General features: G+C 41.3%; 1 protein-coding gene across 1 annotated transcript; it reads right to left on the bottom strand.

Moving 5' to 3' along the window:
- Window positions 1-799: 799 nt before the first annotated feature.
- On the bottom strand, window positions 800-10659 carry LEPROTL1 (leptin receptor overlapping transcript like 1). Its single transcript, XM_070408331.1, has 4 exons — window positions 10399-10659; window positions 3330-3405; window positions 1968-2154; window positions 800-1118 (listed from the first exon to the last, which is right to left on the bottom strand). The coding sequence occupies exons 1-4, from the start codon at window positions 10412-10414 to the stop codon at window positions 1002-1004; spliced, it is 396 nt and encodes a 131-aa protein (XP_070264432.1). The 5' UTR covers window positions 10415-10659; the 3' UTR covers window positions 800-1001.
- Between the last annotated feature and the right edge of the window lie 4773 nt (window positions 10660-15432).

The raw sequence follows: 15432 nt of genomic DNA, 5'->3' as shown, positions 1-15432 counted from the left end.
ATAATTGAAGTTATTTTACTTACTATACTCACTGTATAAAATAAGTTAAAAGGAGGGAGCAGGGAAAGGTTTTCTGTATATGTGATGCAAACATCTTTCCCATATCAGTAGTAGTTCCACAAATGTCCATTTTACCTATGGTAAAATATGAAAGGCTGATAAAAGATCAAAAATTTCCCTTATAAATAGAAACAGGACTCAAAAAATGAAATTTCAACATCGTTTCCTTCCACAATGCAACTCTTTAACTATCATAAACATAAATAAAAACCACATCTCAAAAATCTGTTTTTACACCCTTACCTTAAAGTTTAACAAAAAATTCTTCAAACAATTGAGAAGAAAAGCAGTCCTTTGTAGCAATTCCATAAAATAATTTTCAATTCACAAAACATCTGCTTACTGGCAAAACCAGCACGGGCATTAATGCTTGGCCCTTCTGAGGTATAAATGCAGCTATATACGCACTGAGTATATAGTCTATAAGGTATGCCAACAGTCCGAATGTTTGCATAAAATTGGGAGTGATGTCATCCTGACTGATTGAAACTTACTTTTATAACTTTTTGTAATAATGAAGGTTAAATAATCTTAAGAGAAAAGATATACGTTAGCCCAGTAATATCCAGCAGAAATCTAATTCCTAACCAATGCGAATGATTATTACATTAAAAAAAATTTTAACACTGCCTATTAATAAAAAAAAAAAAAAACTGAACAAGAGAAACACATAAATATTTAAATTCAGCAGGACACCACAGGAAGCATACTATATAGATAAGTGTGAAATCAGTCAAGCTTTTTTTCCAAAAGAGAAAATCCTTTTAATCCTTTAGCAAGTCTCTGTGAAAATAGTATGCTTACAATAAAAGGGAGAAGGGAGTATCTAGAACACCCCAACAGGCTTGTTATACCATTCAGCATTGCTGCCCCATCTCCTGTGTGCATGGATGGCCAACAAATGACAAGAAGTCCACTTGATAATAGTTCAGTAATTTCTTTCACCACTGCTGCCAGCTGAAGTCGTCATTGCTTCCAAAGACCAAGAAAAAGCCCAGTATAGTTGCAAAGATGACTGTGTTTCCTGTGAGAACAAGTGCACAAGCTCCCCACGCAATCTATGGAAATAAGATATAAACAGTCAGTTAATAGACATATGAAAACAAAAAGAAAATGAAAAGCAAATGAAGGCTCTAGTTGTGTGCCAAGCATGATCTAAAACACTACTGAACACTTAATAGTACCTCTATTTTACTGTTTGTATTTATCTCTAGTTCCTTTAAAAAGACAAAGTCATGGAAAGATGATTATTCAAAAGAAGCTTGTTGCCTTCTGGGCTATGAGGAGGCAGCATAGAATTCTACAATTTACTGTTTATAAAGAAATTTGCTCCAACTCTTCTTTAGTGAATCTAAAATTTTATCTAGAGAGATTAAAAAACAAAAACCAACAAAAAACCCCAATATACAGAGAGCAGATTACATTGACAATATCAGAGGTGAAAACATACTCATGTACAATCCTTTAAAAGGGCAGGAGCAGTATGAAAGGGTGACCAATCCCCATCTTTTCTGTCTTCTCTACTTCCCCAGAGATGAAAGAATGAACCTATGACTGGGGAGTTTGGGAGGAAGAGCTGAGTATAGGTAACCCAGCCTTCTCCTTTGTACTTCCCCACCTGCAAAGAACACAAGTTCTCCTTGGGTCTTCCCTGTTCCGAGCTGTACAGCACAGGTCTGCGGTTGATTAGCTTTTGTGCCCAATTCTGACAGCAAAGTATCGGTAAGCCAATCATGCTGCACACCTGAGCCATGCTCTCCGATACCATTTTTATCAGTTAACAACAAAAGTATGTTTCTAAAATCTCTATCCTAGAGGCTCCCTTGTCTTATCACTTTTTCATGTCATTTTAACAAAAATTTTTTCCTGAAAAAAACTTTTCATTAGTGAAGAATGTGTTCACTTACCAGGTGTGCTCTGGCAAATACAATAGGGAGTCCAAAAGCTGAGACAACAATGCCTGTTGTAAGAAATATGGCAAGTTCCTTACAAGCGTTACTCATAGCATCTGTATCATCCACTAGTCTTCTTGCTATGCAGTATGGAATAGGTGAAAGGATGTAAAAAAACAGAACAAAGAGGGGCCAGTATTGGCTAGAAAAAGGAAAAAATAAGTTAAGGTAGTTTTGCTATTTATGTCATTTTCCAACACATAAAATATGCTTTTTAAAAATAAGGACCAAAGGAATAATATTGCAATGTACAAAACACGACACAACTTAAACATAAGCTATAACCTGAACACCAAACAGAGGGACATTCAGAATCATAGTATTCCCATTGTTAATTATGATACAATTAGTAAAATATTTCTTATATTAAAAGAAAATGCTTTATAAATTAAAACAGTTGGAATCAAGGCCTAAAACTTAAACTATATTTTATTTTAGGTTGTTAATACAGAGGCATACGGAAAATGGGAATGTTATCACAGTGATTTTTAAATTCAAAAGTCATGCCCTTGACTTCAATGACATCCTGCCTGAGCACAGAGCTGGAACACCTCCAAACTTTTTTAGGTCACTAGGAACTCCTCAAATATAAAAAATCAAAGTAGAGAAAATGAACTGAAAGTAATACTGAAAACTTTAAGCCAGAATATAGAATTGATTACAATAAAAATAGATGGCTTTTAGCCTGTAGTTCAGCTACTGTATTGTCATTTTCTGGTTAAAATAATAAAATTATAGTTATGTGAGACAGTATCACTGAGGGGAAACTGTGTGAAGGGTACAGGGGACTGTTCTGTACTATTTTTGCAAATTCCAATAGTCCATAATTATTTTAAAATACGAGGATAAAATACACATATGATTGAAGAGTCATTCATACAGGCTTATACTAAGCAAAGATTTATCTATGTTTTTACTAAAAATCTTTTCCTAGATATTTTGAGACTAGAAAAAAATTACAAATGAACATATGCTTAAGGAAAAAACTCAAACAATACAAAAGCACAAAAAGAGAAAACTCAAAGTTGCCTACATCTCCTCTGCTTTTTCCTTCCTACTCTCCTATTAAGCTTCTTGTGGATCCTTCCATCTTTCTATTTGATAAAAACTTTAAAATTACAAATGAATCGCTGCACTTTTCCATTTAACAATATATCTTGAACTTTACATATTAGCAATTACAGCTCTTCCTCATTCTTTTGAAGATGGTTTCTCAGGATTACTTCTACAGCAGTAAAAACAAATTTTTTAAGCTTTAAAAGCAGAAAAATGTTATTCTTATATATGCAAAAACCCCCCCACAAACATTTTACATACTTGTATATTGGAAGGGCACATCCAAGCATCAAAAACATCAGCCCAATTGCTCCTCCAAAGGACAAACTAATCAAAGCTGCAAAGTAAATAAAAAGTCAAGTAGAAATAGTAATTAAACTAAATCAATTACTATTTTTATTATTATTATTATTATTAGCAGTCTGAACATTACTTGTAATCTCAGAAGTAAAAAGCAAAACAATACACACAAAACCAAATATACTGAAAGTGAGTTATCTTTCAAAGTGTAAGTTACCTAGTCACACAACATGTCTTCTATAGCATCTTCAAGGCAAAACGAAGCAATACTGATTTTCAAATTGCTAGCACACCACTGAATTCCCTGGCCCCCTTCTCAATCTACAAGATCAATGCTCCTCCAGACATTAGTATTATATTTACTCCACAGGTCACTATAGTTTTGAAAAGCAATTATGTGGAGAAACTCCGCACTGTCAGCTTTACTGGACTTGTCCTCTGGGAAAATCTGTCTGGCTCAGCTTTTGCTCCTTATACATTGCAAATGTACACAAAACTGATAAGATAGTTTCTAAAGTTATACACACATACTTATACAAAGCATTGTATTTTATAAAGGGTTTTCACATATATCAGTAAATAGAAACAACTTTCTTGAATAGTTAATCAATGGCCTAGAATTAAGCAAATAAATAAATGATCAATTTATTTCCAGTTCTATATAACTGGCATTTCTGCAACTATGTGCCTAAAAGAATAACACGTCTTTTTTTTAGTGATGTAGTTAACATTCCAAAGATTTGCAGAAGGCCTAAAAGTTGTCAAGACAAAAATCTAACATATACAAACCAAAATTAATTATAAAGGGGTTAGATGTTGCCAAGTACTACTGATATACTTCTCTGAATTAAAGTGAGCAAAATCAAGGAATCCCACGGACGTGGTAGCCTAGCACATTTAGTTTTCATCTAGATCATTGATGTAGGGCATATCAACCCTGAACACATTTACATAGTCTAGTGGTTCTCAACCTTCCTAATGCCGCGACCCTTTAATACCGTTCATGTTGTGGTGACCCACAACCATAAAATTATTTTTGTTGCTACTTCATAACTGTAATTTTGCTACTGTTATGAATCGTACTGTAAATATCTGATATGCAGGATGTATTGAGGCGACCCCTGTGAATGGGTCGTTCGACCCCCAAAGGGGTCACGACCCACAGGTTGAGAACCGCTGACTTAGTCCTTAATGCAATAATATTTTTAGCGACTGAAAGAAAAATTTGCATTTTAATTTTACAGTGAATGAGGAAGTTTACAAGGGAATGCAATGTAAATGATTAGGGAAATACTGAATTTACCATCTGTTTTGTTCAGTTAAATATAGGTCTTCATAATCTGTCCTGTGTATGTCCCCTGAACACATATCAATCACAACAGGCTGCTCACTCTTGCCCTCTGCACTCCAGTGACACTGGCCCTCTCTCCTTTTCTGGGAATCAGCAGGTTCCCTTGTCTATGTGGTCGTTGCACGTGTTGTCTCTTCTACCTCAGACACAGCTTTATTCATTCATTTCATTCAAAAAATATTTACTGAGCACCAAATAGGTAACAGGGGCTGGGGATATGTTAATAAATGAGATAAGGCCCTTTCACACTCAGGGAGCTTGCATTCTTGTCCTACTACAACTTCCTCTTTCCTCCAAGTTAATTTCTACTCTTCCTTCAGGTCTCAGCTCAATTATTTCTTCCTCAGTAAAGTCTTTCCAAACTTCCTAACTATTATATTCATTCATTCAAGAAGTATCTATTGAGCACCTAATGTATGTCACACACTGTTCTTGATTCTGAAGATAAAGCAATGAAAAAAATCAAAGCTCTTGCCCTGGCCAGTGTGGCTCCGTCGGGTGGAGGAATGTCAGTACACCAAAAGGTGGTGGAATCCATGGCATGTGCAGGAAGCAGCTGACCGATGTTTCTCTCTCTCTCAATCTCTCTCTGCCTTCCTCTCTAAAATTATTTAAAAAAAAAAAATCAAAGCTCTTACTCTCACGAAGCTTACATTCTAGCAGAAGAATAAATATTTAAAAAATCAGCCAGCCAAGTCACTGGTTGGGTGTCAACCTATGATCCAGGGGGTCACAACCTATGAACCTGGCCAGGGCACATGCCCAGGTTGCGGCTCAATCCCCAGGGTGGGGCCTGCAGGAGGCAGCTGACCAATGATTCTCTCTCATCATTGATGTTTCTCCCTCTCTCCCTCCTCTCTGAAATCAATAAAAATATATTTTAAAAAATTAAAAAGTCAGCAAATACATGTCAAGTGCTATGAAAAAAATCAGATAGGGAAAGGGGAGGGAGTGTTATTCCAGACCCAGAGGCCTGGGAAGGCCTGATGAGGTGACATCTGAGTAGACACCTATATGAACTGAGAAACTGGACCCTGTGGAGATCTGGGGGAACTCCGCAGAGGGACATGCATGTGCAGAGGCTCTCCTTACACCAAGCATGTCAAACTCAAAGGCTAACACGGGCCAAATAAACAAGGTTTAAGTTCATGGGGGCCGCAAAAGAACAAAAGCTTCAATTTTCATAGAAACGTAGGTTTATTTCGATAGAGACATGTTGAATACAAAGGACTGAAATAAATGAGTAATCGTTAACATAATAAAACATTTTAACAAAAATTATTTTTTTCTTGAACATTAACTTACCAGGCACTGAATAACTGCACAAATTAATAAGTGTAACGCAAATAAACCTATTTTTCTTGTTCTCTGAAAGTGAAATATTTCCTATTGCGCACACCAAACAAGTCAGTCCAAGACTAATGAAGTGGCAATTGGCTGCTAAAATATTCGCTGCTAGTATCAGTGGAGAGATGGTGCGAAGGCGCGTAAGGGAATTAATTCAACACGATTTTAGTAATCAGTCATTAGAGAACATTGTAGTTCGTTATTAATAACTAGAGGCCTGATGCACGAAATTCGTGTGGGGGGCGGGTGGGTGAGCTCCCTCAGCCAGGCCTGTGCCCTCTTGCCATACAGGACCCCTTGTTCCTAACCACCCGTCTGCTCACTCCTTACCACTTGACTCGCTGCTCCTTAGCGCTGCTATGGAGGCAGGAGAAGCTCCTGCCATTGCCGCTGTGCTTGTCAGTTGTGAGCCCCGCTTCTGGCTGAGCATGCTCCCACTGGGGGAGCACACTGACCACCAGCAGGGAGCTCCTGCGTTAAGCGTCTGCCCCCTGGTGGTCAGCGCGTGTCATAGCGACCGGTCATTCTGGTCATTCGGCCGTAGATTATGTATAACAGGATATTGTAAAAATTAAGTTACAAAATTTTTATTGAAACATTTCTTACATACCGTTATATTGGCTGGGCCGCAAAAATATTTGTTGTGGGCCACGTGCGGCCTGTGGGCCGTGAGTTTGACATGCTTGCCTTACACTGTACATCTCCCCTTTGTTCAGTTATCACAGCTGTAATTTACATTGATTTGTATTTATCTTTCCTTTTAAACTGTTGGCTCCACAAGAGAAAACGTTTTTCTGTTGATGCTCATGTCCCAGCACTTAACACTCAATAATAAATAATATCGGTAGAATTAATGAAAGGAATGAAAGGGGTGGGTGGGAGAAAGGGAGGGGAGCAGACGAGGGTGGAGGAGGAGTGGGGGGGGGGGAGGACCGGGAGGAAAGGCAAGGATGGGGGGGGAGGGGGAGATAGTGTGCCTGATGTAGTAGGGTGGATAGATACAGCCCTTAACTGAAAATCAGGAGATGCTGGGTCCTATCTCCTATCAGCCTCCTCCTAGCTGTCTAAATACAGTGATTACATCTGAGAGTCAGTAGTTTCTCCTATGAGAGTTGGACTAGATCGGAAATGCAAATAATTCTCTGGACACTAGAGATATTAGTTATAAGATATGCTGAGGAAGTAAAAAACCATCTCTACTTTCTTTAAAATTTAGTTGCCAAACAGCTAAGTTCACCACTATAAATAGTATACAGGAACACCTTATTTATTCAGAAGGCAATTTATCCAGAATATATATAGCTTAGAATCCTCTAGGAAACAAAGGTCAAAATATATGTCACAAAACTCATACACTAAAGCTAATATTCTTTTTTTAAAAATGTTTTTATTGACTTTTGAGAGGAAGGGAGAGAGAGAAACATCAATGTGAGAGAGAAACATTGATGGGCTGCCTCCTGCATGCCCCCTACTGGGGATCCAGCTGCAACCCAGGCATGTGCCCTGACTGGGAATCAAACCAGTGATCTTTTGGTACATAGGCCGATGCTCAACCAACTGAGCCACATCAGCCAGGGCATAAAGTTAACATTTTTAATAAACAGACCCTTAGGCTCTTATTCAGAGGTTATTTATTCATGTTTTGATAATACAATTACTGTGTGTGAATTTCGGCAGAATGAAACATTTTTATTTTATTTTTTAAAAATATATTTTTATTGACTTCAGAGAGGAAGGGAGAGGGAGAGAGAGATAGAACCATCAATGATGAGAGAGAATCATTGATCAGTTGCCTCCTGCACACCCCACACTGTGGATGGAGCCCACAACCGGGGCAGGTGCCCTGACCAGGAATCAAACTGTGACTTCCTGGATCACAGGTCAACGCTCAACCACTGAGCCACACTGACCGGGCAAAACATTATTCATTTTAAAGAATCATCCAGGCATATATGTTTTCAATAGCAATTCATGTACCCAGTGAAAAGATTAGTTACATATATCTTGTGACATAAAATTTTCTAAGTTTGATTATCTTGTTCCCCATATTAAAACAAACAAGAAAGAGGAGGTAGAACTGTATATAAGCAAGATCTGGCCTCTGACAGGAGGGAGGAGACTGAAAAAAAAAAAAAAAGTAAATCAGGGAGAAAAATTCTCCGAAAGCATATCAGTTTTCTGTCATCTGGCCAAGCGGCAAGTAGTCTTAGGACTTGGTCTCTGAGGGTAACTCTGTTCTGTGACAGAGAACAATTATGTTCTTATCAAAAAAGAAAATCTAAATTCTTTAAGTATACTCTTAAAAACTTAATGAAAGACAACTTTTAAAAAAAAATCAAGGAACTAAAATGAGATATGATTCAGGTATCAAAAAAAAAATTTTGTGATATATCACCTCTTAGTCATACTGGTTAAAAGCCAATGGGATTTAAATAAAGTGCTAAAAAGTGTTCCCAGAACTTTTAAAGTTTCTCCAGTATTATGAAATCAGGAACTAGGCTGATTTATATACAAATTTCATCATTTGTGTATAAATGGTTGTCCTAGATGACATCAACAAGACAAGAATTTATACTGTCATTGAGTGAAGCAACATTTGGAAGCAAAACTTAGACGAGTCTGATTTCTCTTCCCAAAGCCTCCACAGCAGTGATGGATAGAACAGCCCAATTATCTAAACTCTATCTAGAGACAGAGTGCTGGTTCTGTGATTACAAAGAAATTAGAGTAGGAGAGGGGACCAGTTCCCTAACCTAGCAGTTACCAGAAAAAGCCAATATATAACAAAGCAACAGGCTCAAGAAATAAATAATGGATTCCAATGATAGCAACACTCCTTAATAAAATAGGCCAACAGGAAGAGAATATCCTGATAACTAATCATCATCATAACAATCAGAAAATCTTACTGAAACAAAAAAATGTTAAGTACAATTCCATCTAAGACACTTTCACCCAGTTAATATTTACCTAGGTTTACAGGAAGAAATTACAGTTATTTTAAGAGACTCCTGCATGAATGACAATGAAGAAATGGGGAAGAACAGGGAACCTGGCAAAACATCCTAAAAACCACACCATTCTACCATAACTGCCCTTCACACAAGCATTTAAAAGGGTCTATTACGGTTCAGAAGGAGATTATAAAGCAGTGGTTCTCAACCTTGGCTGCACATTAGAATCACCTGGGAATCTTTTTAAAATCCTGATTTCTGAGATTTTAAACCACTGTTATAAAGGCTCTCAGTTGCTCAGATGACAACGTTTCATATGGGAAACAAAATGTTTTCAGAAATTAAAAATAAACAAGAAACAGTAAACACACACACACACACACACACACACACACACACACACGTGACTCTGGCAAAGAAGCTCAAAGTTGAGAAAAAACACTGGCTATCAAAGATCTTCACTTCCTGCTCTGCCGCCCCCTTTACAAAGCCGCAGGTCAGGAAATCAATGAACTTCATTGTCAAGTTGGAAAACGCTGTTAAGGGTATCTGTTAAGGGTATCTGCTTCTAATCACATGAACAAAACTACCAGTTGGGAAGAATGCAACCTTCCTATTTCTAAAGAGAAGCTACGATCAAACGACGAGTTTTCCACTAAGTTTTAAACTATTTCATCTTTTAAAAACCCAACTAAACGAACACGTTGGCATGTGGAAAAGCCTCAGCCTGCGAGCGTGGAGAGGGCAGAGAGAAGAGCAACCCCTCGGAGCTGCCTGCAGGGTCTCCCTGCGGCTCACACATCAGAACCCCTCAGCCCCTGGAGCTCGGAGAGCTCGGAGCCCGGTCCCGAGAGGACGCGATCGCCGAGGTTTCGGGAAGAGCCGGCTTAACCCTTCCGGGGCGCTGCGGCGCCACCGGGCTCGGCTCAGCGCCCCGAGATCGCGCTGGTGCCTTTAAGTGGGAAATGACACTGATTTTCCGTGCCGGGCATCTCTCGCGGCCTCAGCCCCCTCAAACGCACACTCTGCCCCCCTCTCTCCGGGATGCGAACTCCTGCAAAACGAGTTGCCGCGGGACTTTGAACAGACCGCGGACCACTTCGTTCTGGGTACGGGGGGCGATGGGTGGGGGGAGAGAGGCTGCGGGGACGAGCGGAACGCGGGGGCTGACCGAGGAGCCGGGACCCCGGCCGTCCGAGGCCGGGAAGCGGCGAGGGAGGGAAGAGGCGGGGGCGGGGGTCCCGGGTCGGCCTCCGGCGCTGGGACCCCGCGGCGCGCGCTGCGGCCGGGGCGGTGGCGTGCGGGGGCCGCGCGGGACACCCTCCCCCTCGCTGCGGGCGGCCACCCCGCCCTCCTGCGCCCCGCGCCCCAGGCCCACCTTTGATGCCAGCCATGGCGGTGACGTCGCTCCTGGCTCCTGGACCCGAGGCGGCGGCGGTGGCGGCGGCGGCCGGGAGACCAGAGACGCGCGGCGGCGGCGACCAGACAACACCCGGAAGTGCGCGACGCAGTACTTCCGCCGGCCGCTCGCACTCGCGCGGGGGGACGCGGGGGACGCGGGGGGCGCGCGGGCCGGGGACTAGCGGGCCGACCCCTTCCTTCCCGGCTCGGTCCTCGGCAGATCGCCGCCCCCGGAGGCTCTCCCCGCAGCCCGTTTCCGGGGCGGGCGCGGTGCTCCTCGGGTGGCGGAAGCCCCGTGCCGAGGCTCCTCGCGGGAACCCCGCAATGTTCCTTCTTGGAGGAGGAGGGAGTCTCGACGTGTGGGAGGCATGGTGTGATGTCCCTGGGAGAGAATTTGCGATCTTCCAAGCGCACCCATGTCTCCTCCCAGCCTGTAATAAGGGAGCAGTCGGGCTGGTCTGCACTCGGCTCCTCGGGTTCCGACCCCAAACTAGGGTTCTGCGGGACCCATCTCCTGAGACAGGAGCAGCGGGACGCGGTGAAGGGCGGATTTAGTACCAACTCGACCTCTTGGGAGTCCGTGAGAATCGCTGTGTTGTTTTTTGTTTGTTTGTTTGGACTAACAGGGCTAGAAAAGAGAAAGCGGCAGAGGTACAAATACATTTAAGTCATCGTAGAAATGTATTGACCATTTACTGTGTTGGGAACAGGGCTAGGGGTTGAGGTCAGCAAAACTAGGCACGGTTTCTGCCCTCCAGGAGCTTAAAGTTTAGTGGGAGAGACAGACACAAAAAATGCGTGAAATTTCGACAATGATACGTGCCAGGAAGATGGGTCAATTGTCCTAGGAAAGCCTTTCGACTTAGATCAGTCAGTAGATTTCCCAGAGGAAGGGACAATGGAGGAAGGAGCAGGTGTGTAACTAGGGAAGAGGGAAAAGCATTCATTCCGAGGGGGTTGTGTTGGTGGAGGTGACGAGCGTGGCCAGCAAACTGGGAGCTTGGAGCTTGGTCCGCTGGAGAAGAGAGAAAGAAGATCAGTGGGGTTGCTGGGAGTTGGGGTGGACAGTATGGTTTAGTGGTTCTCAACCTTGGCTGCACATTAGAATCACCTGGGAATCCTTTTAAAATCCTGATTTCTGGGCCTCGTCCTCCGGAAATTCTGTTACTTTGTTACTAATGTTGTGGCCTCACCCCATAACAAAGAAACAGAATCTCCGGAGGATGAGGCCCAGAAATCAGGATTTTAAAAAGATTCCCAGGTGATTCTAATGTGCAGCCAAGGTTGAGAACCACTGGTTTACAGCAAGGTCCTGGAGAAGGAGGCTCCGCCCCCGCCCAGCAGTGAGACTCTTTTTGAAGGTTTTTAAAAAGCTACAAGTGGAAGTGGGTGACCTAGCAAGATTTGAATTTAAATCTTTTCAGTCATCATGAGAAGGCTAACCCCTATTTTTGTAAAACTACTGTTTAAAATTATCTGCTATTACATGATCCCGTATTCTGTGAGTCAACTCTGTTATTTTTAGGCGGCCCCTTACTGGGTAAATTAACTTTGCTTTCTAGCTGCTTGAATAATAGGGAAGATAAACTTGGCTGTCTGACCTTGTAGGCTAGTTATCTAATGTAAGGTCCGGAAAAACCCTTATTTGGGAGACAAAGGGGAGGGGGGGAAAGATACAAATAGGGAAAGCTTCCTCCATGTTTTTGTTCAGAAATTTGGGAGACATCTCCCTCTGGGCCCGCTGGTGTAATAAACAGTGTATCTCCATTTCTCTGGGCGTTGCTTGGTTTTTCTCCGGTCTTCTGTAAGCATCATTTTTTCTGTAACAATCAGACCAAGATAAAGTGGCATATAAGACCTTGTTGAGTGTACGGTTAGAAGAGGTGTTTCCAACATGCTTTAAAATGAGAGCTACTGGGGACTAAAGGTACCCTGCTTCCCTCCACTACTTTCCGGGTTGAATACTTTCAAAATAAATTTAAAACAGGTCTCTTCTTGAGGCTCAATGCCCCAAATAAACCTAAAGGTGTCCCGTGGAGGAGAATTTTCTGTTCAAGTTAGCACAAAAAGTTCTGTCATCTTCTGCACCATGAAAAAAGAGTTTCAATTTAAGGGTGGTGGTAGCAAAACCACAAGGCACACTTGAACATTTGTTGTGGAAATGGTACTGTTTAGACAATTTGTGAACCACTAGCTTTGTTTTCTAAACTGAAGCCGACATATGCTCACCAACCATCTTGAAAGGGGTAGGTAGAATTCCTAGAGAAGTAAAGGATTCCATCCTATATACTCAACCACTAATACCTTTTGTTTTGTTCCACAGTATACCGTCCTTGAAAGCAGGGAAGGTTGAGAGAACATAGCAGAGAGACAGCTGATCAGTGGTGGGGTATTGGGAAGTGACAGGTTCTCATCTCATAGGCTCACAGGCTTGGCTCATGGAGAAAGGTCACATTTTAGGAAGCCTTTTGGAGCCTCCAAAAGCCCTGGTGGCCAAGTTAAATGCTAGTTTCCTAGTTTCCTCTTGTGAATATAATGGGTTGGGCATTACAGACATTTGTCCTTGATGACTTTATGAGCAACTGGGATTGTTCTTTAGGTTAGAGCAGAGGTTCTCAACCTGTGGGTCACAACCCCTTTGGGGGTCGAATGACCCTTTCACAGGGGTAAGACCATCGGAAAACACATATATAATTACATATTGTTTTTGTGATTAATCACTATTCTTTAATTATGTTCAATTTGTAACAATGAAAATACATCCTGCATATCAGATATTTACATGATGATTCATAACAGTAGCAAAATTACAGTTACGAAGTAGCAACAAAAATAATTTTAAGGTTGGGGGTCACCACAACATGAGGAACTGTATTAAAGGGTCGCGGCATTAGGAAGGTTGAGAACCACTGGGTTAGAGGGATCTTTTGCTTCCATAGTCACTGAATCCTAAGAGTTTGTGTTCCTTTGACTTTTGCATGAGATCCACAGAGACCCTAAGGACTATTTTTGGTCTACAGATGTTGTCTAGAGTTACTTGAGACCGTAAAAACGGTATGTTCAAATGTTGTATTTCAAAGACCACCTATAACAGAATTCTTTGGGATGTTTCCTAAACATGCAAACTTCTGGGTCCACTCCAGACATTTGAATCAGAACTTTTGTGGGCAGAGCCTAGAATCTGAAATTTTAACATGCACCCCAAAGATTTCCTATGCAAACTAACGCTTGAAAATAATTGTCTGAAAGGGCAGAATGTCAGGAGTTTTCTTCATCAGTTTGCCAAGTGAATCTTTTTTTTTGCCAAGTGAATCTTAAACAGTAATGTTATATCCTTTAAATGTTCTCTACATATTATATAATAATCTTTCATAGTTCCAAAACTTTTCTTTCAGATGGCTTGCTGTCCTCCAAAGTTAATTCACAAAGATGGGGATGACGGTGAGAGAGAGAGCTATTGTTTATTGAGCAGCTGCTATGTGCCTGTTGTTTTAAATCTGATTTAATCCTCCCTACAATTTTGTTAATTTGGACTTACTAATTCTTTTTAAAGTTAAATATATTTGTATTGATTTTTAGAGAGAGAGGAAGGGAGAGGGAGAGAGAGATAGAAACATTGATGACAGAGAAATATTGATTGGCTGACTTCGGCATAGCCCCCACCAAGGGATTGAGCTTGCAACCCGGGCATGTGCCCTGACCAGGGATTGAACCAGCAACCTCTTGGTACACAGGACAATGCTCAGCCACTAAGCCATACCAGCTGAATGGAATTACTAATTCTTACAGATCAAGTCAGAGAAACCCCAGAGAAGAGTTTAGTTGTAGTATTTTTTTTTAGTTTAAAAAAACGCTCTTTATTATGGAAAAATTTTAAATATATAAAAGGTAGTCTAAATAGTACAATGAATTTCCATGGTCCATTAGCTACCCTTAATAGTTAACACATTGTTAATGTTGTTTTATCTATATTCCCCATCAACTTCTCCTCATCTACTATATTATTTCGCCCATATTATTTTGAAGGAAATTCCAGATATAATTTTTAATTTTTAATAATTCAGTGTTTCTAAAAGGATTCTTAAAAATAACATAGTCAAAGTACATATAGCCCACTTGAAAAATGATTCTTTAATTGTACTAGATTCTTTAATATAATTGTATTCTTTAATATAACATTCGTGCACTTGAGGGAGCTGTGAGCCTGGCTTTTGGCTGAACTGTGTTTCCCCTGTGGGAGCGCACTGACCACCAGGGGGCAGCTCCTGCATTGAGTGTCTGCCCCCTGGTGGTCAGTGCACGTCATAGCGACCAGTCATTCAGCTGCTTGGTCAATTTGCATATTAGCCTTTTATTATATAGGATTGCCTAGTTTTGTGTCCCTATGCCACTTTAATATAAGATCCATGAGTACAAGGACCTTGGCTGTATCCTCCATGCCTAAAACAGTAGCTGACACATATTAGGCATTCAATCTATATATGTTGAATGAGAGAAACCTAGGCCTGTCAGACCTCAAAGATGTTGCCTCTGTACTCTTAGAACTGTTTTCTCTGTCCGGTTCTTTATTTAGGTAATAGTTTCTCTTCCTGATAGTTTGTGAATTCTTACTGCCACCACGCACAACCGAATATATAAAGGCTGTGAACCGCTGAAAGCGAACTATATTTCCATGCTACCTTTCGCTCGAATTCTCTCTGTAGCAAACAGTAATAGAATACGAATCATGAGCCAGGAGCTATGCTAGATGCTGAAGACATAAAGTTGAATAAGGCACAATAACTTCCCTGGGGACGGTTATTGAGATTTTGGAAATACATAACCCGACTGCACACATCGATTTTGCCTTGCGAAGGTTTCACTCCGACCATCGCACCTACGCTATCTCCTTGGCCCCGCCCACAGAGTTGCATCATCCGTTTGGCTCCGCCCCCAACGACGGGCCCTGCCCCTGTCACACTAAGGGGCGGGGCCAGCAGCGTTCACCCAGGCTCCCACGCGCGCAGCAGCG

Source organism: Myotis yumanensis, unplaced genomic scaffold (genome assembly GCF_028538775.1).
Source record: "Myotis yumanensis isolate MYYU_CA2020_CCGP unplaced genomic scaffold, mMyoYum1.0.hap1 SCAF_3, whole genome shotgun sequence".
NCBI classification, from domain to species: Eukaryota; Metazoa; Chordata; class Mammalia; order Chiroptera; family Vespertilionidae; genus Myotis; species Myotis yumanensis.
Note: the sequence above shows the minus strand (reverse complement) of the source record. Positions and strands in the feature narration are given on the sequence as shown.

Bases quoted from the DNA above. Each gene is read 5' to 3' on its own strand.
- LEPROTL1 (XM_070408331.1), bottom strand. The intron at 2,155-3,329 runs GTATGTAAAATG...TCCTTTTTCTAG, and splicing joins TGTGCCCTTCCAATATACAA to CCAATACTGGCCCCTCTTTG. The intron at 1,119-1,967 runs GTAAGTGAACAC...TTATTTCCATAG, and splicing joins TATTTGCCAGAGCACACCTG to ATTGCGTGGGGAGCTTGTGC.